This window comes from Lagenorhynchus albirostris, chromosome 9 (assembly GCF_949774975.1).
Source record: "Lagenorhynchus albirostris chromosome 9, mLagAlb1.1, whole genome shotgun sequence".
In the NCBI taxonomy this organism is placed as follows: Eukaryota; Metazoa; Chordata; class Mammalia; order Artiodactyla; family Delphinidae; genus Lagenorhynchus; species Lagenorhynchus albirostris.
This window is the reverse complement of record NC_083103.1, coordinates 101,245,641-101,269,816: the sequence shown is the minus strand read 5'-3', so window position 1 is coordinate 101,269,816 and position 24,176 is coordinate 101,245,641. Positions and strand designations below refer to the sequence as shown.

Sequence of the window (24,176 nt, the reverse complement as noted above, 5' to 3'; positions counted from 1 at the left end):
CTCTATCCTCTGTGTTGTAGAGTACATCCTTGCAGCTTACTTACCTTATCCACAGTAGTTCGCACCTCTTAATCCCCTACCCCTCTCTTGCCCCTCCCCCCTTTGCTCTCCCTACTGGTAACCAATAGTTTGTTCTCTGTATCTGTGAGTCTGTTTCCGGTTTGTGATATTCTTAGGACTTTATACCTCACTTGTGGCACCTTTTATTTTAGTTCCCTGTGCACGTAGTTGTCGCCTCCAGACACTAAGCTCCTTGTCGTGCAAAATACATCAGTCCCTCCTCTGCATCCCCACACCTGGCCAGGGGTCTTGGAGATCGATGGGGTGGGACCTGCCCCTATGTATGTGGCCAACGGCACATCCCCGGTACCATTACACCCCGTAATGATCAGTCTTATTATTAGTCAGGGAGCTAGGACATAACCCCATAACCCCCAATTCCGCTCCCCTGAGTAGGTCACAACAGGGCATTCCAGAAATTCCCCAAAACTCATTGTCCTGCATTAAGAGCTGGCCCTGTGCTGAGCCACAGGATAGCAGCAGAAGTCAAGACTTGGGCCTCCAGGCACGGTCTGAGTCACCTGCCCTGGTCCTTTCCCACCTGCCGGGCACTGCTGGTGTCAGCTGAGCGCTGGGCTGGCTCCCGCCTCCCCTCCCTTCCACCCATCTGTTCGCTTCTTGGACCCTGTGCAGCTTCCCTTAATCTCATAAGAGGCAATTTGCGTGCTCTGGGCTGGGAAAAACCTGGCAACAAATAATCCCCGGTACAAGTATTCTTAAGCCTTCCCCAATTGGTCACTAATAGCAGAACAGACGGTGACATTTGCGCCTTTTCTGCATGGTTGACCAGGTAGCTCTGGGAGGCTGAAACCAGTAAAGGCAGGGCTGCAGGAGGCTCGGATGCTCACCTCTCTCACCTGCATGACTCATGGGAAGAAGCAGATTCTAATCAGTCCAACTTCAGATTTGCAAAGCCTCCTCTCCCATCCCTGGGACCCCTCGTGGCTCCGGTTTTAATAGTCCTGGGCTCAGGAAAGACTCACGAATAGTCATGAAAATTAGAACAAACCTTTATGAAACACCTTGTGTGTGCCCAGATCATTTACACACGTGGCCCCTCAGCCTCACGGCAGCTTTGCAAAGTAGGTGTGTCACCCCCATTTTATAAATGGGGAAACCAAGGCTTAGAGTGGGTGAGGAATGTGCCCCACATCATACTGCTAGTGACAGGGCTGGAGTTCCTTCCCAGGCCCGCCTGGTTCTGTGTTTTTTCCACTGTCCAGGACCCAGACCCTGGCAGGTGACCCGTTAGGCACTCAAAGTGGGTCCCTGAGGCTACCCGTCACTCACACCTTTGCTTGTAGTTTCCCTGCCACAGAAGGACATCTTTCTTCCATCACATCCCTGTACCCTGATTCCTCCTCCGGGAAGCCTCTCTGTTTCTTCTCCCCACCTCTACGCTTGCAGCAGGCCTTTCTTAAAGCCCAAAGAACTTTACGTGACCCCTTTAGGAGACCCATCACCTTCTCCCTCACGGTCTAGCAACTTGGGTCAAGTGCAGCCGTGCACAGACTCTCAGTAAGTTTCGTTGAATGTCCTGGGAGTTGCAGCAAGCAGGACTTCAGCCGGGTTGCCCCCGCATTCAGGAACAGGGGTGGCAGTGACGCCCCCCAGGGCATCAGAGGAGTCCTCACTCCACCTGTTCCTGGACCCCAGGGCATCCTCGGGGCATCTCTCAGCCTCTCCCTCCTTGCCCTTCCCTCCCCGCTGAAGGAGCAAGTGAGGGCGGCTGTGCACTGGGCTCCACAGAAGCCAGGCGAGCTTACCAGGTGGCCCTGACATTCCTGTCCAGGTCTGGCTGGGATTAACGCTAAGGGCAGTGGTCGCCTCCCCTCCACCTGCTACTGGAGCAAAGGCCTGGCCAAAGTACCCAGAGAGACGGGAGGAAGAGGGTGAGCACACTCCACACCATCTCCCGAGGGGGGTGCAGGGGATATGGGGACATCAGCACCCCTGCTCCCCGCATCAGGCTTCAGTGCAGAGTTTGCCCCGAGGCGGTCTCTCCTGTTACACTAACTAACCCCACACCCCTTGCTCTCCGCACTAGTGCATGCAGACCCCACAGAGAGCTGCCTCTCATACCAGCATGGGACCACCTGACCACCAGATCAGTGACTGGGGAGAGGCACAGACTCATATACCTGTGGGTGTGGCAACAGACTTAGGACACTGCAGTACCAGAATGTGTCCGCAGAAGACCTGGGGTTGACAATTATCGGAGGAAGGGATGGGTGAGCGCCATGGTCCCTCTGAGCCTGGCAGGGAGGACCCCGGCCACCTTGGGTGTGGCTCGCTGGGCCCTCTTTCTGCCTGTTCCACACACACACACACACACACACACACACACACACACAGACACACACGCACACACAGGCACAGCCAGAGTCAGGCCGCAGCACCACGAGCTCCTGGAACCATAAAGCCTTAAAGGTTGTCCAGACCACAGTCCCTTCCAGGGGTCTCTACAGTGACCCTGACAGCAGAGGGAGGCCTTGGCCTTCTCAGCCTACATTGTAGTCCCAGAAAAAGTTCCACCACGGCCCCCCGCAGAATTCTAAACCAGAGGCCTTCAAAGATTCTGAAAGAATAAGAAGAGTTTGTTCAAGCAAAATTTTAAGTGGTTGACAAGGAACAGAAGCAGAAAAGGTCTGGCTGGAGAAGGGGTGAGGTCTACAAGTCAATTCATTCAGCCACACACACACACACACACACACACACACACACACACACGCGTGCATACACCATGGCAGCCAGGCCCCTGGAGCGCGGCTGGAAAGGCATCGCTCAGGGTAATCTGGCCCTTATAACCTCAGCCAGCAAAGTGCCTCTTCCCTCCCCAGGAAGTAACTGGGAATTGCGGGGGGACCTCGGATCGGAGGCCAGGGGTGTGTGAGCTCATAGAGCCTCACGGGGTCTTCAGCGTTTTAAATGTTTTCCCGGAAGACGGTGGGGACCTCCCCGAGCCCGATGGTGACGCCATGCCAAGGTGTGCTGCGGGTCCCCAGAAAAAGACTGAGGCGAGGGGCTGGGTGGTCAGGGGCGGCCCCTTCGGAGAGCCTGGTGGGCTGAAGGAGCCGAGGCAGGGAGTAGGGGGTGGGGCGCTTTGGAGAACAGTCTAGAGAAGTCAGAGAGAGGCGCTGAGCAGAAAGCAGCGGGCAAGGAGCAGCCGGCAGCAGGACAGGTTTGGAGAGAATCTACGCAAGATACTGCCCAGGAGGTTATAGAAAAGGATCATTTGCCTTTCACCTCTCTAGACTGGAAAGCAGGAAGTGAGGGAACCGGTGAGGAGATTCTCTGGACAAGAGCCTGCCCCCGTGGTTGCACGCCGCATCCCCAAGGGCTCCTGAGCCCAAAGAGGAGGCCTCAGGGCCTGTCCCACTGGGCCATCCCTCCACCTCCTCTCCATCCTCTTGCACTGCAGCCTTCATCTCCTCTAGAAGTGACACCTGACTTAGGTCCTGCTTGAGAAAAGCATCTCATTGACTCGAAAGAGAAAAGTGTTTAGGGGCTCGTATTTAACGCACAGAAGTTAAAAGTATGCTGGGGACTTCCCTGGCGGTCCAGTGGTTAGGACTCCATGCTTCCACTGCCGGGGGTACAGGATCAATCCCTGTCGGGGAGCTAAGATTCCGCATGCCGCCAGGTGCACTCACTACGCCCGCCCCCCACATAATTCGCCAACCATGTCCTCTGGGGCAGCTTTATGAGACTATCCAGTGAGCCTGTATCCCTCCAGAAACATTCTTTCCATAGAAAAGCCGAGGGGATGCAAACGAACACAGTGTGAAAGCCGAGAAGTCTCTCTGAAGCCTGCTAGGCGGGTCGGGAGACTAGTCCCCTCGAGGCCGGCTCCCACCTCCCTGCCCCCCAGGCTCCCTTCCATCGGCCCCCACCCCAACTCCTGGCTCTGAGGCAGCCTCCAGGGTGAAATAGTGACCGCTTAGTGTCCACCTGCACGCCTGCTTCTGACAACCTCTCCTCCCGGCCCCTCCAGAGCCCGGTTTCCATGGTGACAGCCCCTCTTCTCCCTGGGGCACTGCCACACCCGTCACCCTTGGGCTCCTCACCCTCGCCCCAGCCCGCACCTTGGCCTGGGGATGCTTCCTGCACTCCAGCTCTCCGGGCACCCTCACCAACACCAAGAGGAAGCGGGACTGGGGTGGGGTGGCGGGGAGACCAGGCCAGTTCCCACCGCAGGCCTCCCTATTCAGGGGCATTCTGGGGGCTCAGGCTCCACTGCTGAGAGCCAGCTTATCCCAGCCCCCGGCTCTCAGCTGACAACCCGATGCTTCTCTCCGATCACACAATCTTCCGCAGCTACTGCTGCTGTCTTGACACTGTCCTTGCAAGGAAGATGCTGAGACAGAAGAATGCGCTGTGAAATCATCATTAGAGCCTGGAGAAGGAGGCTGGGAGAGGACCGGTCTCCCGCTCACTCATCCTCTCTGCATCCCAGCGTCTCCCGCCCCTCTTTCTCCTCCTGTTCTCCCTCTGCCTTGTCTCCATCTCTCTCTTCCTCTCCACTCCAGCTCTCCTGCTCTCCTCACTCCCCTCCCTCTCTCGCTCCTTCTCTGGTCTCTCCCTCCCTTTCTCCTCTCATCTCTTCCCTCCTTCTCTCTCTTGTTTTGGTGCCAGAAACAGTCTAATTACAACAGGGAACTTGAAGAGACAGAAAGGAAGAAAAAAAAAAAATCCCACCCCACCACACATAGCTGATGATAATGTCCTATGAAATCTAATTTATAAAGCTCAAATCAGAATAAAAAGTGTTACTCTCACAATTCAGGGCCGATTTGATTTTTAATGAGATCCCTCAGAGACCCAGCCAAGATCTCATCAGGTTGAAAACTCAGCTACCTTCCCGCCTGCCACAAACTCTCCAGTGTGGACCTCTGTCTCTCCTCCACTGCCATCCCCGGTGCCCTTTGGAGCCACACGCCAATGGCTCCCTTCTTAGGGCCATCTGCTGCTGAGAGCTTGGCCCTAACCGTGGTCGAAGCCGGGGGCTCTGTGTCCCCAAGTTGGACAGCAGCCGGTGTCCAGGACCTCTGTGGCCACCTCTGACTCTCTCCAGGTGGAGGGGCAGCCTGCCCACCAGATCCTGTGTATCTGCATCTGCAGAGCAGGCGGTAGGAAAGAATACAGGCTTAGACGTCATGAGCCCCAGGTCAAACCCCACTCATTAGCTGTGTGACCCTGGGCAGGTTACTTTCCCTCTCTGGTCTGGGTGTCTTTCCTATAAAATGGGAATAGTCCTGCTCTGAAGTGTAATGACATGGGTACAGGAGGGACAGCATGGGAAGCACAGATGGTACTGTGGGCCGGGAGCTCAGTGGATGTCAATGTCCCATGTCCTGTTGTCCATTCAGCTGTGACCTCCCAGGGAACGTGGGTCACATCACCCCCCTTCTTCAGCAATCCCTCCAGGATGAGACATAGGGATCTGCATGCAGTAGATGAGAACATGGTCCTTAGAGCCAGAGAGTCTTGGATTCACTGCCCTGGTCCTGCCACTAGATGCTCCCTGGACAATTTAGTTAACCTCTAAGGCTCAGTGTGCCGAGTGCCTGTGAAAAGGGGTTAATAAGGCTCCACACAAGTGCTGCGGGGATGTGACGGCCACAGAGAAGGCCCACAGGGCACGTGGTGAGTCACTAACAGGCGCAGCTCCTGTTACTAATGTTTTACCTCCTTGGGCCTCATTTCCTCATCTGAAAAATGGGGATAAAAATAGTACCTGCCTCATAGGTTGTTATGAGGATGAAAATATTAACAGGCTAATATTTGTAAATCTTGGAACAATGCCTGGCATATTGTACCCAATGCGGGTGTCTCTGTTTAATAAAATATGAACTGCCTACCTTAGATGGTTCAGGGAGGTGTGTATGGGCAGGTGTGGGTTCACACTGATGATTTGCTCCCAATGACAGAGAGGCTGGCGCAGGGTCTGCTGCAGAAAAGAAAGAGACAGGAGACGATCACCTGCTCACTCAACCCCACCATCCCTCACACTACACCACCCCTCATCCCGCCAAATTTGGCCCTAGGCCCATCCTGGGAGCCACTAAAACTATGATATTATTGATATTTCTTGGATTCTCAGGTTTAACCAAAGCACACCACGCCCTACGCCTGTTGCCCTCTTGAAGCACACCCCGCCCCCCCAGAGTGCTTCCAACTGGGGGTCTCTCTCCTGCCTCTGCCCCCTTGTGGAAGTAGGCACCAGGAAGTGGCGTTAAGGGGAAAGAGGAGCAGTAGCACATGGCCCATTTTGGGGGCTGGAGGATGGCTGGACCACAGCGTGAGTGCGCTGGGGTTGATGGGCAGGGAGCCTGCAGCCGGGGCCAGCTCCTGCAAGCAGGGGATGGAGCTGGGGGCAGTGAAGAAGCCGCAGCTGGGCCCCAGGCAGGTAGGGAGGTGCTCTGGGGGTCCTTGTCCCCCAGGGCAGCCTGGGCTCTGCTTCCATAGCTCGAGGGGAAGCCCTTCCGGCAAGTAACTGACCGTTGCATTCGTTTCCTTCCTAGGTCAAGTGTACTCCTTCAGCCAGCAGCCCCAGGATCAGGCTGTGGTATCGGGGCAGCCGGTGACACTGCTGTGCGCCATCCCTGAATACGATGGCTTCGTTCTGTGGATCAAAGACGGCTTGGCTCTGGGCGTGGGCAGGGACCTCTCAAGTGAGTATCCCCAGACCTCCCCAGGAAGGCCTAGAACCCGCCCCTGCCCTACCCACACACCCACCCCCTCCTAGGGAACCCCATCTTCAGAGGCATTTGGGGATTAAATCTCAGCTTTCATTGCAGATCCCACGGGCAGAGGCAGGCAAGGCAGGCCCTGGGTCCAGGATGCATGGGACTTTGAGGGCCCCTCTGACTCCTGGGGATGAATTATGAGTAAACCCTCAATTCGGGCGGTCAGTCCTAAGCTTAACACAGTGTTGCCCTGGAGGGTCCATTCCAAAGTCAAACATGATTCACATAAAGTCAGTTTTCCAGATGTAAAGTGTTCCTTTTCCTTGGTCCAACATGTGTTCCCCACTTAAGTCACAAGTTAAGTGTTCTTCCCTCCTTCCAACCATTAAAGGGAGCCAAGTAGATTGAAAACGCGAAGAAACCTGGTTGGGTTTAGGGGTCATCATGTGATGGGGAGAAAAGAAAACCAGTGTTTAAAATAAATTCCAAGCCTCGTTCAGCCCACCACCCAGGCTGGTATTCAGCGAAGATGCGCTGGTGGGCTCCCATGGTTGTTGATGGCTGACGTCTGTGCTGCCTGGTTGGTGCCCACGCCCCATCACCTGTTAACTATTGTAAATGTCAACGCTTAAGCCCACACAGACGTTTTTCCAATCCATCCTCTCCTCTGGGAGGAAAAAGAATGAAATCATCCTCCTGGTCACTCACCCATCAGCCATTATTATTCTCCCCTGAGGAGGGTAGGCATGTGGCTGTTTGCTAGCTTAGCATAAACTGTAAAATGCAGAACGAGGAATGTGGGTATCCCTGTGGTTGGGGAGTGTCTGGGGGTGGAGAAGGAGAGAAGAATATGTGTTCAACTGAGAAGTAGCTTGGCCTCTCTCATGGTGTTCAGCTGCAGGAAAATAAAAATCGAAGTGCACTCAGGAACATGATGGTTGGGAAGTTAATATTTTAAAATGTGAGTTATGTCTTGCCAAAAATGTGTATTGAAACATTATAGCAATGGTCAATAGTATCACAGGGTTTGAGTGCTGCAGCCCAGCTGAGCTTGGATAAAATACACAATCACATCTCCAAAATATACTGTGCTGCCATAAAATTTAAGTATTGTGGGAACCAGCCAATTTCAGGGACTCTGAACCCCCTTACCGCAGAGGAACTGGGGGAATAATACGATCTTCCCAAACCGAGTCCTTCACGCCCCACGAGGCTCTGAGCTGGCCCAGCACTGCTGCTGGTTAAGGAAGCTCTCTGGGTTCCCGGTCAGTGGTTTTCAGCTTCCATCAGGGACTGGGGGCTTGTTGGGTCGGTGAAGAGGAAGCCCCAGGTCACCATGGATGGTTCATAGAAGGGTCATCACTGCATGGATAATTGACCCTCTGGCATCCACTTCCATGAATGGCTTTCTGGGATCCAGCATTGGGTCCTTCTAAGTGCTGGAAGGCAATGGGATCTGATGAACTGGGATCCGTTTCCTCTCCAACTTGACTCCATTGATAGAAAGAAGGTCAGCCCTCTCCTTGCAGAGCCAATAAACTCAAACTCTTGGTAACGTGTTTTCTCTGTATTTGATCACTTGTCCCAAAATAGCATCATGACAATAATGACAAATGTATACTCAATAAACACTGTTTGCTTGCCTGATAAGAAAGTGGGTGTAATAGATCTCAGTTCAGTTCAGGAAGTATTTGCCGAGCACCTAACACTGTGGGGGAACTGGGGCCCATGTTATGGGGTTTCAGCCTGCTACAGCTCTGCCCGCTTCTATTCTAAATGTGTAGCCCCATCCAGTCTACCAGAAATGATGCCTTAACTGAAGGCCTTACTACCTTTCTGGTCACCAAAGCTGGAAAAAACAGTCGAAGGAAGTGATTTACAAATACACTCCCTCATACTGATGGAACATTTTTCTTCTAAGAAGCTCAAATATTTCTCAGACATTATCTCATAAATCTACAATCATCCACGGGTAGAAAAAGAAGGCTTTTCCCCTTTATTTGGCAGGTAAATAAAATCACAGCTGAGAAAGAAATTGATTCAAACAAATACCCAATCCCAATGCATGGGACCCTGGCTCCTAACCCCAAAAGCCCTTATACCCTCCTCAAAACAGGGACCTCTCTGGCTACCCTACGTCATTGTTATGTTCCTTTAAACTAGCATTTATAGACTACTTACTGAATGCCAGGTACTTTACATAGATTATCCTATCTGATCTTCACCATAACTCTGTGAGATACTAGCATTGTCCCCACTTTACTGACAAGGAAATGGAAAGGCAAAGGAATTAAAGTAACTTACCCAAGACAACAGAGCTAGGCAGTGATAGAGCTGACATTGGAACCCAGGCAATTTGTCTGTAGAACCCAGACTTCCAATAACTTTGCCTCCCCTGGGAGTAGCAAGAGAGTATTGATGCTGTGGAAGGAGCTAGAACTTCCTCAGAATCTGTGCTTCTGGGCCTGTGCTTTGCGAAGATACTGCCAGTCTTTGGGATAGCATCACGGCTCGCTGCCTAATTATGCAAATACAAACAAACCCATCACTGATGTTTTCAGCAGCTTATGAGAGCGGAAGCCTGCTGTTGACGGCTTGCAAGTCAACAAAAACACAAGCTCCGGCCAAGATGCCTGCAGGAGACCAGGGGCTAATCACAGGACAGTGGGATCCAGAGGCTGGGCTGGAGGGCCTGGGGCAGTGAGCCAGCTACGTTGAGGACAGCCGCAGCAGGGTGAGAGCTGGACTAGGACCCACTTCCAGCCCCTCATCCGGCCCCAGGGAGAGCCAACTTAACTTACCCGGGCTCCTTCCCAAAGCCCAGCAGAGGGCAGGCAGGGCAGGCATGGGGGTGGCCGGGCTCTTGCGGGTACAGCTGACAGCCTTGTAGCATCTCCAGCCAGGCCTGAACAGCTGTGGAGGGCAAGACCACTTGATGGCGTGATGGGGACAATGCTAGTCGTGAAAACGTGAACCTGAAAGGCTCAACCGCACAGGATGCACCCCAAAAGCATACTGGGGAGTCTGGTGGAGGATCACAGCTACCTCCACTGACCAGAAATGGGTGCTGCTTAACAGCCCACCCCCAGGGAGCCCTGCCCCACCTCTGGAAGACCCTTAGGTTATGGGGGGGTAAAAGGGGCCTAAGAGCACCAACACTTCATCCAGGGTAGAAATCTCCTCTGCAGTATTCCTGATAGGCAATCATCCCATGTATGCTTGAATACAGCCAGTGATGGGGACCTCACTACCACCTCTGACAGCCCAGATCTTTGTTGGACACCAGTAAATTGTTAACAATATTCTAAAGTATTTCCCCACGTTCATTCTGACCCTTGGTCCTAATGCCGTCCTTGGGAGCTACATGAACACATCTAACCCCCACTAAGAGACTTGGAAATATTTGAAGAGAGCTATGGCACGTCTCTCTGTCTCTGCTTCTGTCTCGTAAGCACTAGTCTTCTCTTTATAAGGCCAAATGTGGGCTTCCCTGGTGGTGCAGTGGTTGAGAGTCCGCCTGCCAATGCAGGGGACACGGGTTCGTGCCCCGGTCCGGGAAGATCCCACGTGCCGTGGAGCGGCTGGGCCCGTGAGCCATGGCCGCTGAGCCTGCGCGTCCGGAGCCTGGGCTCCGCAACAGGAGAGGCCACAACAGTGAGAGGCCCGTGTAACGCAAAAAAAAAAAAAAAAAAAAAAAAAAAAAAAATGCCGAATGTGCCCAATTCCCTCCTCCTATGGCACGTTTCTGAGAACTCGCTCTGCCCTAGCGAAAGCCCTTCAGAAAGAGGAGCAGTTTGGGGCTGCTGGAGGCTGGATGGGCCTCTGAGGGGAAAAAGGACCCTGTAAGGCACTGGTTGGGGGAAAGCAGAGCTCTGGGAAGAGGACTGATGGAAAACAGGTCCTGCTGGGAGAAACTAAGGGGGTCGAGGGTCCAAGACCCAGCAGAGAGAGGCTCTGCCCGTCCCGGCAGCCACGACTCACGTTGGCGTTTACATTCAACCCGCAGAGCATCAGGAAAGCCGCTTAATGATGTATCATTCTCAAGCTTTTATTTCTCTGTTATTCATTGCCCATGGTGTAAGAGGCCCCGAACTTTTAAGTATCCCGAGTGCCTCCTAAGTGTTTAATCAGGCCCTGGGGTTCAGGGGGTCGTAGTAGGAATGACCAGAAAAGAGCCACTTACAGTTCCAAGTGACCAGAGGTTCCTGGGAACTGGTGGGTGGGCCTCGGTTTCTACTTCCTGTCCATCCTGAAACTAAAGTTTTCCCCAAAGTGACTCCTGATCCTTTCCAAGTTTTTTTTTCCTTCTTCTCTCTTCTTCTGACTCTGTCTTCTTGGTTTGTACATCTCAGCCTGGGTCTCTGTCTCTCTGTGTGTCTCCTTATTAGGATGCATGTCTGCTTTGCAAACCACAGTGCCCAGCCCCCTGCTTTCCAGGGTGACAGCCCGCTGTGTCTGTCCACATTTAGCACCCCTATCTCTACTGTCTCCTTCCCACTCAATAATAGCTTCCCCAACATTCCTAAACTTAAAACCTACAGTACCCTTGTATACACACACACACACACACACACACACACACACACACGCTGCCCCAGCCCCCTGGGGAAACTCTCTTTTGTGTTCCTTATACTGAGGTCAGGGCCCTGTGCAGTCACCTCCTGCTCTGCCAGGCCCTAGGACCAGCCCCGGCTCGGGTGTCCCCGCCATCCCCCGCTGTGCCTGTCTGTCATGCCCGGCTCTCCACCCCCGCCCCAGCCCTCCTGATATGCTGATATGCCTGCCGTCTCCACAGGTTACCCACAGTACCTGGTGGTAGGGAACCACCTGTCAGGGGAACATCACCTGAAGATCCTGCGGGCAGAGCTGCAAGACGATGCTGTGTACGAGTGCCAGGCCATCCAGGCCGCCATCCGGTCCCGCCCCGCACGCCTCACCGTCCTAGGTAAGAACCGTCCGTACGCTGGGCTGAGGATGCTATGGGAGGCACCCTGGGCTCAGCTCCAGAAGCCAGGGGCCAGACTGGAGGGGCCTCCCCACTGGACAAAGCTTCCCGGCATCGTCCCACAGGGCTCTGACCACTGCTGCCCCACTGTGTCAGTCCCTCCCCACCCAAAGGGGGAAAATGAAAGTTCCTGCCCCGGACATCAGAAGGCCAGCACCAGCTGACCTCTGACTTTGCCCAACCCCAGCGTGTTTGACTGCCACTTAGGGAGTTAAAAAGGACTCCTGGGTGCTTACTTATTGAATCAGGAAGCACGTTCTCCACCCGTGATCCATGTGAGGTCCTGTGCTCGGTGACAGAGATCCAGAGAAGAAGGGGACACATCCTCGAGTCCCTTCTTTCTGAATTGCCCTCCCCTGGTGCTGACAAAGCCCCATCTAAAACCCTTCCCTGTCAGACTCAGCATGGAGCTCAGTTCTCTCCATGATTTTAGCGTCCACAGGGACCACCCCGACCCTGCTCCTCCCCACCTTTGCTGCTCCCTGGGAATCCCGGCTCTCCCGTGGAGGCCCGGGCTGCCTACGTCATCCCCAGGAAAAGTCATTTCAGGTTCTTATGCTAAATCACACCTTTACCCCTTGGTCGTTCTCCATCTTGGCTTCCCAGGAGCCCAGCACCCCTGGGACATCCTCCTGAAGAGGTCCCCGCTCCTTGACTTGGGCACACCTGTCTGAGACCAGGGGACGGGCTCATCCACCTCTCCAGCTGCGTCGTCCCAGTTTAGAGTTCAGCCCCTGTCAACTGCGTCCTCCGGCCAGATGTTAGCCAGGAGGCAGGCCCTCTGGGAACCACGCCGGCACATAAGTAACAATAGCTCACGTTTGCATAGCGCTGCACAGCAGACCTCTCAGCACCTCCACTTCTGTTACTGCGCCTGTTCCGACGCCGGCCTGCGGGACGGGGACTGTGGCCCACAGGGGAGGGTCTGAGGCTCAGAGAAGAAAAGGACACGCATGGGGGATGGCACACAGGCAGCCAGAAGAGGGAAGTCCCTCCCACCCCTGCCTCCTGCAGCTGTTGTGAAGTTTGACAACAGGGTCGGCAGCTGGGGTGCTGCCTCCTTGCCGCCAGCTGCTCAGAGATGAAATATTTACGAGGGTGTCAGGTTATCTTCAGATCTACACGGCCAGCACACGGGGTAGACTGTCTCAAGCACAGCAGCAGACTGACCCTGGAGGACCCCTTACCCAGCTCAGAGCTTGGCTTCTTGAGACGGGAAGGAGGAACTGGGGGCCAACCTCAGAAGCCCCCTCCCACCTCTCAGTTTTCCCCCACCTGCGATGGAAGGAATGAGAAAAATAAACCTGCTCTGGAGGGTCAGCAAGTTGGGATTGACCAGGAGGTGGGCCTCCTGTGTTAGAGGGAGAGGCTGCCACCTTCATGTCTCCTGAGATGTGGCTAAAATGGGACCCGGTCTGTAATCGCTGTGGGGATTGAGGGAGGAGAGAGGAGGATTTAGTGCCTAATATATTTTCTGATCTTTAAGGAATGCAAAAGGCCATATAGAGTTGCTAAGTGGAATTGTAGGATCTTCACCCCTTCCCTTGTACCCCTTCTAGAGGGTCCCAGAGATGCTAAAATGAGAGGAACCTGAGCAGTGCCCACTCCTGACTTCACGCAGGACGGAAAACAGATGGAGACTTCTCTGGTTCTTAAGTTCACATCCTGATATCAGAGCTTCAACCTGGTCATACCCAGCCTGTCACAGCCTCCTTTCCTCTCTACTATCTCAGTTAGGTGACAAAGTCCACATTATCCCAAATGTTTTACAGATAAGGAAGTTGAGGCTCAGAGAGGCAAAGGCTCTCATGGGAGGTCACACAGCTTAATTAGCCCTCAAAATAGACCCCAGATTTTCCAACTCCAAACCACTTATGTTACCTCGCCTGTTCCGATGCCAGCCTGTGGGATGGGGATTGTTGCCCCAAATGAGGGTCTGAGGCTCAGAGAAGCAAAGGGTGCTCTCTGCCCGGTCTCCACATCCCTAAATGCCCTGGGATTGCCTTTGTCTGGCTGGTTAAGAGCCAGGCTTCTGAGAGCAGGGCCTCTGGTTCTGATCCGAACAGACTTAATTTTGTCTTGGGTCACATCTAGAAGGCATTCACTCCCCAGTCTCCCTCTCCAGAGGCCTGACCTGGCACTGGCTTCTGGCGGTTTGGGGTAGGAAATGTTTTACAAGTCTGGAGATCAGTTGAAGAGGGGGGAGGCAGAGTTTCCAGGAGACCCTAGCAGGATGGCCTGGGTAGAATTCCTGAGGCCAGAAAGGGAGACTGAGCTGGCATTTGTCCATCAGCCTTTCGTAAGGTTTCCACAAAAACCACTCCTCAAGCTTCCCCAGGCTCTGCTACATTCCCCCCTGACTCCTCAAGGCTACCCTAACTCCCTACCCCCGAGTGGTCCTGTGAGTCCCAGCCCTGGCCTGGCCCTGCAGGACTCTAGCTGAGTTTCTCCATGGTATACAGCCCCACCTACTGCCCTGGAGGGAGGCCCTACAGGCAGAAGCTGACCCAGCCTTCTGGAAAGGGAGCCTGGTCTATTCATGGTGGTGGATAGACAGGGCTTCTCCTGTCCCAGCAGAGAGAAGGCTGTTTCTACCCTGGGCAGCCAGCTTCCCAGCCAAGATCCCATCTGCTTGGCGGTGACATCTCAGCCTGGAAAAATGTCCCAGCCATTTCCCCAAGGGGGCCGCTGCTTTCCCTATGTTCCAGGAATGAGAGAGCTTTCTTAATTTAGTCCGTATTTGGCCTGAGATAGATGTTTAATTAAATAAAGTAAGACCCTGATTAGAACCTGCAGAAGTTGTAAGAGCAGAATCGGATGGTATTCCAGCAAAATTGCAAAGCAAACACTTTGGCTGGAACAGAGGGAGACCCGCAGGGGTCTTCCATCAAAGCACCAAGTGAGAAGGGCAAATACGAGAGATTATATAGCCAACAGATGTGCACTGTTAAAATATGCAACTGCCGGCAGCCTGCTTAGAGAAGTCAGAGGGCCAGCTCAGAGTCTGCCATGCTCCAGGGAGGGCATGGGGACCCGGGCCCGGCAGCCCAGTCTAGAGTCACAGACACATTAATTAGCCTTGTGTTCCCAGCTCTCAGATGCAATCAGGCAAGGAGCAACTGTGAGCTGAGCGTTTGCTACCTCAGGGAGACAGAGGGAAGGAGCCAGGGGACAGAGAGGAAAAGGGGGAAGGGGCAGATCTTGTGAAGTTGAGCGAGGCAAGGACTGGGTGCCCTTCCACCCCACAGAGCACCTCTGGAGTCATGGTGTCAGGGGCAGAGCCACAGGCTTGGAGGCAGCAGTCATAACCCTGCCATTAACCAGCTGTGTGACCTTGTTACTCAGCCTCTCTGGTCCCAGTGTCCTCATCTGTAAAATAAAGGTGGTGATAACTAAGATGACCGATTACCATGAAGAACCAAGCAGCTCCCAGAAAGCAACGACTTCTGCAATAAAGAGCCCAACTTGCTCTACCAGCTATTTTCGGAAAATCCCCCACTGGAACCCGAATTCACGTGGTGCCTGAGTCATAGACAGTAACTGATGAGGGTATTTTAGGCAACATCCCACTTTGAGGCTACAGAAAGGACCTTTCAAAGTCCTGCCCAGCACTGGGATTCTGGCTGTACACCTTAGCCCCAGAGCCCGCCTCCACATCCAGCTTCCATGCACACCCAGCCAGCTCTGCCGGGACGCTGCCAGGGACCCCCAGCACGTGTGCAGAGCTGTGGTGCAAGGGGAAGAGGCGGCGCCGAGAACCAGAATACCTGCCTGCCGCTTACTCACTGTGTGACCTTGGGCAAGTCCTCAGAGCTCCTTCTGGGCCTCTGGTTCAACCCTATAACCAGTACTTAGTACAGGGTAGATACTCAGTAACGTTGGGAATTTTTAAGGAATGAGTGAATGAACGAATGAGTGATTGAATGAATGGATGGAGTTTCTGGTTCTTCATCTATAAAATGGGGATAATAAAAATACCAATCTCCGAGAATTGTTGCGAGCATGAAACTAACACACATGCCACTAAGTGGCATGCACTTTCAAGTTACACACCCATGCACACTGCTGCTTCTCCCACCTGCCGGAACCTCTGAGTTGAAAAATACCACAACGGTTCCAGGGCCAGAGCTGTAAGGGTGATATTGCATGATGTGATCCTTCTAACTTCCTGAAAACCCGGAAGGCAGGGATTTGGGGGACCCAGAGCAAGAAGACACGAGCACCAAGGATTTGATCGACACGTATTATGTGCCAGGCACTCGAGATTCATTAGTAAATGAGAGAGAAAAGCACCCCTGCCCCGGTGGAGCTCGTGTTCTAGCAGAGAGAGAGAGACAGTCGATACATAATAAACATTAAGCAAGTACGTTGTGTAGCTGTGTAGGATATCAGATGGTAACAAGTGCTATGAAAATGAGAAAGCAGAGCAGGGTAAGAGAGATTGGAAGTGGCGGGGGGGAGGATAGTGGATGTCAGGTTAATTATTAAAAGGGGGATTTTCCCAGTATTCCTATCCTATTTCCCTCTTCTTCCTGGTCTGTTCTAATATTAACTCAGCTGTCTTGTGGCTCCCATTAGAAATAAAGCTTCTTACAACTTTAGTGTCCATCGACAGATGAATGGATAAAGAAGATGTGGCACATATATACAATGGAATATTACTCAGCCATAAAAAGAAATGAAATTGGGTTATTTGTAGTGAGGTGCATGGACCTAGAGTCTGTCATACAGAGTGAAGTAAGTCAGAAAGAGAAAAACAAATACCGTATGCTAACACATATATATGGAATCTAAAAAAAAAAAAAAGTGGTTCTGAAGAACCTAGGGGCAAGACAGGAATAAAGATGCAGACGTGGAGAATGGACTTGAGGATATGGGGAGGGGGAAGGGTAAGCTGGGACGAAGTGAGAGAGTGGCATGGACATATATACACTACCAAACGTAAAATAGATAGCTAGTGGGAAGCAGCCGCATAGCACAGGGAGATCAGCTCGGTGCTTTGTGACCACCTAGAGGGGTGGGATAGGGAGGGTGGGAGGGAGACACAAGAGGGAGGAGATATGGGGATATATGTATACATATAGCTGATTCACTTTGTTATACAGCAGAAACTAGCACACCATTGTAAAGCAATTATACTCCAATAAAGATGATAAAAAAAAAAAGAAAGAAAGAAAGCTTCCTAAGTCAACATGAATTATTTAACTCTGATGGAGAGTAAGTCAGTTTAAATGAAGAAGGCATCTTTAGAATGACGTCAAACCCCAAATACTTTGGGGCAAATGAATAAGGTCCAAATGTGTCTTCACTTTGTGGGTTTTTCAAAGCCACAAGTGCTGTCTGCAACTCTTTCAGCAGGGGAGCTGCAGGGCAAGGTCTCTAAGTCCACACTGCTGGCAGCATCCCCCAATTCCCAATCCCCTAACCTTCTGGGTAGATGGGTGCAGAGAGAGACGGCACATAACTCAGGTCCTGCAGCAAGGGAAGGCAGAGCTGAAACAGAGCCCAAGAGCACTGGCTTCTAAATTCATTCTTCCAGAAGTTGGTGGTGAGAAAGCCACCCAGTCACACTTTCAGTAGGGGATGGTCTGAGTGGCTCTTCACGGGCGAGGAAGCATCTCCACAGAACAAAGCCCAAGCTTCCTCCGTGGCACGCAGGCCCTCTGAGGCCTCCCCTCGGCTTGCTCTCCAGCCCCCGCTCCAGGATAATGACCAGCTCGCAGCGGCCTCCACTCACCACACTCCTCCCTCCACTCACATGTGCTTCTGCCTGGAGCGCACTTCCCACCTTTCTTCCCTTGGCTAACTCTTGCTCACCTAACAGGATTCATCTTAGATATCACCTCCTCCAGGAAGCCCTCCCTGAACCCCACGTGGCCCAACCATCCCGCTCTGCACTCCTTAGCCGTCCATCCCCACCTCAATCACAACGCTCGGCACATTACATTGAAACTCACTGTTCACATGTCTGTCACCCCCACTGAGTGTCTAGGAGGCAGTGAGCAGCCCTCACGCCAGCACAGCTCAGACATATACCAGGGGTTCAGTAAGTGTCCATCAGGGGACTGTAGTGATAGGGGTGGGGCTGACTAGGGGGATTACACAAAGAACCGTACCTGGGAGACAGTACGCCCTCGATACATGGGAGAGTTGTGTTATGCTGTGCTGTGTTCACAGAAGCAACACGGCTTCATGGTTAAGAGCCCAGACTCTGATAGCCAGCTTGCCTGCACTTGAAACCTGTGGCGTGACCTTGGACCGTTATTCAGCCACTCTGTGCCTCAGTTTCCTCGTGTGTAAAATGGGGGAATCGTTGTACCTGCCCCCTTAGTGGTATGGAGAAGATTTCATAAAATAATACATGTAAGGCCTTTCTCGCAACAGTGCCTGGTGTGCAGTAAGGCATGCAAGTGTTGGCTGTTGTTATTATCCCTCTCGTTGTTGTTGTTACTATTATTCCTGCAACGTTAAGAGACACCAACAAGCAACTCCTCCTTCCTGAGGGATCAGGTTCCATTTTCTAGAGAAGCTTTTCCATCCAATACAAAGGCAGAAATCCACGAATCCTGCAGGCCTCTCATAGCTCGCGTGCCTGGGAAGACAAGCAGAATTGATTTCCTTATCTCCTCATTAAGCCTGCTTTTCCTGGGGCCCAGCCTGGTCTTAGGTGCCGTGTCACATTTCTGCTGTGTGCCTGTTTCCTGCCACATTCATTACCCTGCAATCACCCGCCAATTGAGGCAGCAAACAAGCCAGAGATGGGAGAGAGTAACAGAAAAAAGCATCCTTATCTCCCAAATTTCCAGATGGGAGATGTGCCTGAGCCGCTGTGCACCTCACCCCATGCACACCTGCCCCTGCCGCCGGCTCTTTCCTCTCCCTTCCTGCTCCTCTGCCCTCTCAGGGACCCAGGCCACCCCCAAGGTCCCCTGGACCAGAAGCGGATTCCACCCTTCCCCCTCTTTTTGGCCAGTGCCCACCCCTCTTCGATTTCTTGGTTTAACTCTGTGCCCACCTGCTCGCGTAGCTTACGTGGTGGGCGTGGCCTGGGGTCATTGAGTTACCTGGAGCTGACAAATGGTCCCTCTCTTCCAAATTATATTATAAGCTCCCTGAGGGTGGGGTTCTGTTCTCTGAGGTCCACACTTGGGTTCAATGCCACATGGCCCCCGCGTGGCTGCCCATAGCCGTTGTTGATGGGGGATCGGGGGAGATGGAGGATATTCCTGGAGCTCCCTGTAGCCATTGGGTGGAGGTGCATTGACTTCGGAGCTGAGTCACGATGGACCCTCCCTCCTGCTGTGAGCTCACACCGTCCCCACCGCACCACCGACAGTCTCCCTGTTCCTCTAATCAGCCATGTTGTGTGGAGAGGAATGGCCTCTCTGCCCACCCCCATCTCCCTGTTCTTCACGTCAGCCTCAGTAGGATGTCAGGAGAGGCCGCTGCTCCCTAGCCAGGGCCCATCCGTCATGGTGGCAAGTGCGGGGTAGAAGGAGACTCACAGATGCTGGGCGGCTCCCAAGGCTCCAGAGGGGATGGGGACCCATCAGGGACGGAGGCGAGCTCAGCACTTCCCCTCCTGGCCTGAATGTAGGTGGCAGGGGGTAGGCAGGGGCCTCTCCGAGAACGAGGAGACCTGATACAAGGACGAGCATCCCCCACCTCACCCCACCCGCCATCGCCAAGGGCAGCTGGAACAGACTCAGCCAATGATGGGAGAGCTAAGTGGTCCAAGTAAGTGGCCTTGCCGAGGTGGCCCAGATGCCCGACATGACCTTGGGAAGTGCTCAGCGCTCAAAGCACCCACACGACCACCCCAGGGCCAGCCCCTCCCCTCCCTGTTCCAGCATCTCTTGCTTTCAACAGCAGCACAAGGGAAGGCAGGGAAGTTGGCAGGAGGCCCGGGTCTGCTGTATGCAAGGCTCTCAGCCCCCTGCTCCTGGCCCTCCACCACTCCATTTCTAGTTCTGCTGACCCTCCCCTCAAGTCCCCCACCATCATTAAGCGACTTAGGCTGTCTAGGGCAGCCCTGCAGTCCTGAGGGTGCCTCCACCATGTCCAGGGCACTGCCACTTCTCCAGGTCCAAGCCAGACAAGGGCTCTGGCCTGGAAGTCAGGAAACGAGCATCGTTGCCCCAGTCCTGCCACGGAGCAGCCGTGAGACCTGGGACCGCGCTGCTTAACCTCTCGGGACCCACTTTCCTCCTCCTTGGGAAAAGCAGGAGCTGGAAGGATGGCATTATGCAGATCCACTCCACAGTTTGTGCTTCTCCCTCATTCCGTCATGGTTTAGGGATCATTGTTCCCTGAGTTTCTTCCCCTGCTCCTATAGTGAACGAGGGAAGAAGGACTCAGGGAACAATGATCTTTTTTTGACTGAGGTCAAAAAAGCAAATACACTGGAGCAAGGATAATATGTCCTTCCGCTGCTGTAACCAAGCATGACCCTGGGAGACGCTGAACAGGCTCCAGCGCTCAGCAAAGGGGAGCGTGGGCTCAGACCATGGAGATTTGCGAAAGTCAGGACCTTGATCCTCTGGTGTCAGCCCTTTAGCATGGAACCACCCGCTCCATGGCTACGCATGAAATTCCAGCCACTTCCCTGTAACTTTCAGAATGCAGCTGCCTTGAGGAGGCCCTCACCAGCTCTGCCATCACAGGGCTGCGTCCTCTGGCCTGGGCGTGGCCTCCAACATCCCTCCCACCTGAAAAAGCACAAGCAAGAGCCCACCTGTCTCCGGGTGCCCCCCTGGGTCTTCAGTCAGGAAGTCCAGCTGGCCACTGGCCATTTACCAGGCTCCCTGTTTATGCATCCAGACACACTATGACACCGTGCATCAAGGACAAATGCACTGGTGTGCGCGTGTGTGCGCGCGCGCATACACACACACACACACACACACACACACACACACACACAAAGTTCAGAGCTTGGCAGATTCATCAGTGCCTCCACGGTGAAAAGACACAAGAACCCTCAATCAACACAATAGTAACTGTTGGGAAATAGACAAATCTCGGTGACCCCGATCGTCCTCAGGCCCAGAAAAGAATGGAGTAGGCGAAGCATGACACCCCCAGCAGGAGGCCCACTTCTCCCCTGCTTCCCCTAATGAGGAATGAAGCAGAGGGAGGAGTCACAGCCAACTGAGAGGGACGAACCCAGCCAGGCCCCCAGGAGCGAAGGGCCTTCTCCTGGCTCCAACCTGTGGGGCAGCATGGCTGTCACCCCCAGGACTCTGCCCGAGGCCAGCCCTGGGGAAAGCCCGAGAGGCTGGGGTGGACAGGGGGACCTTGAAAGGGTAAGAAGAGCCACCATTTCTCCTCTCCGACCTCAGCCCAGGCCCCGGATGAGGGTTTCATGGCCAATTATGGATTTAAAACTAGCAATGAATCTCCATTACAGCATGAAATGAGAAAGAAAATGCCACTAAGTGGAAGCCTTCCCCCAGCAGCCAATGGGCAAGGGAGGTTAGAGGTGAGGTCACACAACCCAAGGCAGACTCACGGGGGTGCTGTCAAGAGAACCCGCATCCCAGGCCAGCAGAGGAGCCCACAGTGACGGGATGCGATGCCGGCCAGCAGAAGCCGGGAGCCAGTCTCTCCCTGCAGACAGTTTTCTGCAGAGGAAGGATGCCCAGAGCCACCTTGGGACTGGGAACGGCCAGAGCTTTGTTATTTTGCCGCTGTGTTGGGATGAGCCCTTTGTTGTAGGTCCAGCTAGAGAGGAGCATTTCGGGAATCTTCACCCTCTCCGTCATCCACACAGGGACCTTTTTTAAAATTCTCACCATCTCTGGCAGGCAGGCCTGAGGTCTCCTTTTCCAGATGACACCCAAGAGGCCCATTCACTTGCCCCGGGTCACACCACAACAAAGCAAAAGAGCTAGAACCTGAACTTGGGTCTTTCTGGCTCAAAAACCCTTGCCCTTTCTGCTGTCATGCCCCGCCCCTTTCCCCAAACTCTGTTCACAGTTGCTGCTGCCTGACTCCTCCCCTTAGGATCACAAGTCTCTTTCCAGCCCCAGGGAGCTCCAGGAGCCCTGTCTGAGCCCTCTCACTGCCCAGGCCCCCAGAGGCAGAGAGGGAGCCTGCACAACAAACCAACGGCTCCAGAAAACCTGTCCCGACCTGTCCCGGCAGCCCTGTTCTCCAGATGTGCCGTGGGAGCCAGGGCCCCCAGACCTGCAGCATCCGTTTTCCATCCCAGTAAGTCTCATCATCAGGGGACTGCCCGCTGCTTCTTTTCCTGTCGCCCTGGGCCTCTAAATTATTCTGTGCCTGTGGAGGAGGTTTGCCTAAGTGGGAGGTTCGTAGGCACCCAGAAGCCCACACAGCTGCCTCTGTCTCGCAAAAATCAATAGCTGAGCCCTACAGCCCACGAAGGCCGGCTTCCAAAAGAGTTTCACATTTTCACAAGTCCATCAAGGTGTTTGTAAATGTTTGTAGGAAGGGAGAACTTTCCATATGTAAATATGTCAGGAAAGGTGTCAGCAGCTGAGAAATCACCCAGTGCCAGGAACACCACTGCAGCCTCCTGGGTGGAAGGGAAGAAACAGGGGAGCGGGCTGGTGGTCCCACAGCCATCCTCCCGGAAGAGCTGGCCACGCTCTGGCCGCAAACACGCCCTCTACTCGCTTCCCCTCTGTCTACACACAGAGAAAGACACACGTTCAATAAGGTGATCAGGAAAACTTGTTTTGCAGATGGGTCGACTGAGGTCAAAAAAAGAAATAAACTGGAGGCTGCACGATGCCTAGGAAGAGAAAACTAGTCCTTTCTGACTCTGCAAGACAGAGAATGGCGGGCTTTGAGCAAGGGTCACCTGGGACTGCCCTGTCCCTCCTCCAGCCCCAGCCTCAAATACCAACTTGACCTGGGCAACAGTTCTACTAAGGACCAAGAGAAGCTCCCCCAAAACCAAACCTTGATTAGAGAATATTAGAGATATAAGTGTTACCAAAAGTGGTATCTAGCTGCTCGCTGCTCGAAAGCTAATACTCAAGAGGCAAGATTGGCGGAAAGGAAAGTTTGCTTTATTCCAGAGGTCGGCAAATGGGGGAGAGGGCAGACTCTTGTCCAAAGGTCGACTCCCCCCTGTCAATCAGTGGGCAAGAGCTTCTAAAGGGGAGTTTCCAGCATTTATAGGCAGAGGGAGGGGGCTACATGTAGAAACGGCACAGTCAGCTCTGACACTCATCTTGAAATTGGTCATGCGGTCATCTGGTCAGTGTCATCTTGACTGTCTTAAGCACAATTAGTCTTCAGTTCCAGGGTCGGTTTGTTCCCATTTCTTTGAGGCCAGTTCTCAGAATTGTGGCAGCTTATGTCATGACTACAGTCTGGTCACCATGCAGTTAACTTCTTCCACCTGGTGGAGGTTTCAGTATCGACCAGACACCTCACAGAATATGTCTCAGAATATTATCTATAGCCTTTGAGGAGGAATGAAAGGTCCTTAACTTTGCTTAGTGACTAAACTATTATTATTTTGTCCTGTTTGGCTGTTTCCCTTTGCTTCCGCATTTTCTCACTTCTCTGATTAAACTTCTTCTTTGGCTAAAGTTTATCTACAGACAAAGGGCAGGCGGAGGACATGGTGGGGAAGGACCACAGGGTCCTTCTCCGTTTCAGAAGGAACCTGCCAATCAAGCCTTCTTCCCTCATTACGTTTTTTAACATACATCTGTGTACCTTCTGCACACCTGGCACTGTCCTAGGCATGGGAAATATACGTCAGTAATCAAAACAGACTAAAATCTCCTGACTCCGTGGAACTTCTATTCTAGCAAAGAGTTCATCAATCAAAAATAAATACAAGAAGAAAATGTTATAGTTTATTAAAGGTGGTAAGTGCTATCAAAAAATGTAGAGCAGTGTATAAGGAGTGGGGTTTCCTGGGGAAAAGAGCAGGGTGAGCACTCAGGGTAGACTTCCCAGAGGAAGTGTCCTTTTTCACCTTCCCCTTTATTTTTTAAGAGCTTTATTGAGGTATAATTTATATACCATTAAATCCACCCATTTTAAGTGCACAACTCAATGATTTTTAGTAGATAGAGTTATGCAACCATCACCGTAATCCAGTATTAGGTCATTTCCTAGAACGATCCCTTGTCCACCTCTGCTCCCACCTCCAGACCCAGCAACCACCGATCAGCTTTGTGTCTTCATAGGTTTGCCTTTTCTGGATATTTCATATAAATAGACTCAAAATATGCGGCCTTTGTGTCCGGCTCCTTCAGTTAGCATCATGTTTTTGAGATTCATCTGTGTTGTAGCAAGTGTCCCTAGTTCACTTCTCTTTAGTATCCCATTGTATGGTTCGACACATTTTGTTTATTCCTTCATCACATGATGGACATTTGGATTGTTTCCAGTTTGAGGCTGTTATGAATCGTGCTGCTGTGAGCACTCACATG

The 24,176-nt window shown here is 52.9% G+C and overlaps 1 protein-coding gene across 1 annotated transcript in view; it reads left to right on the top strand.

The window, feature by feature from the left end:
* The window catches only part of KIRREL3 (kirre like nephrin family adhesion molecule 3), a 152,346-nt gene that overhangs the window by 53,407 nt on the left and 74,763 nt on the right, over positions 1 to 24,176 (top strand). Inside the window, exons 3-4 of the mRNA XM_060160902.1 lie at positions 6,585 to 6,734; positions 11,545 to 11,694. Coding sequence (XP_060016885.1) covers positions 6,585 to 6,734; positions 11,545 to 11,694 — 300 coding nt within the window. The remainder of the gene's footprint in view (positions 1 to 6,584; positions 6,735 to 11,544; positions 11,695 to 24,176) is intronic.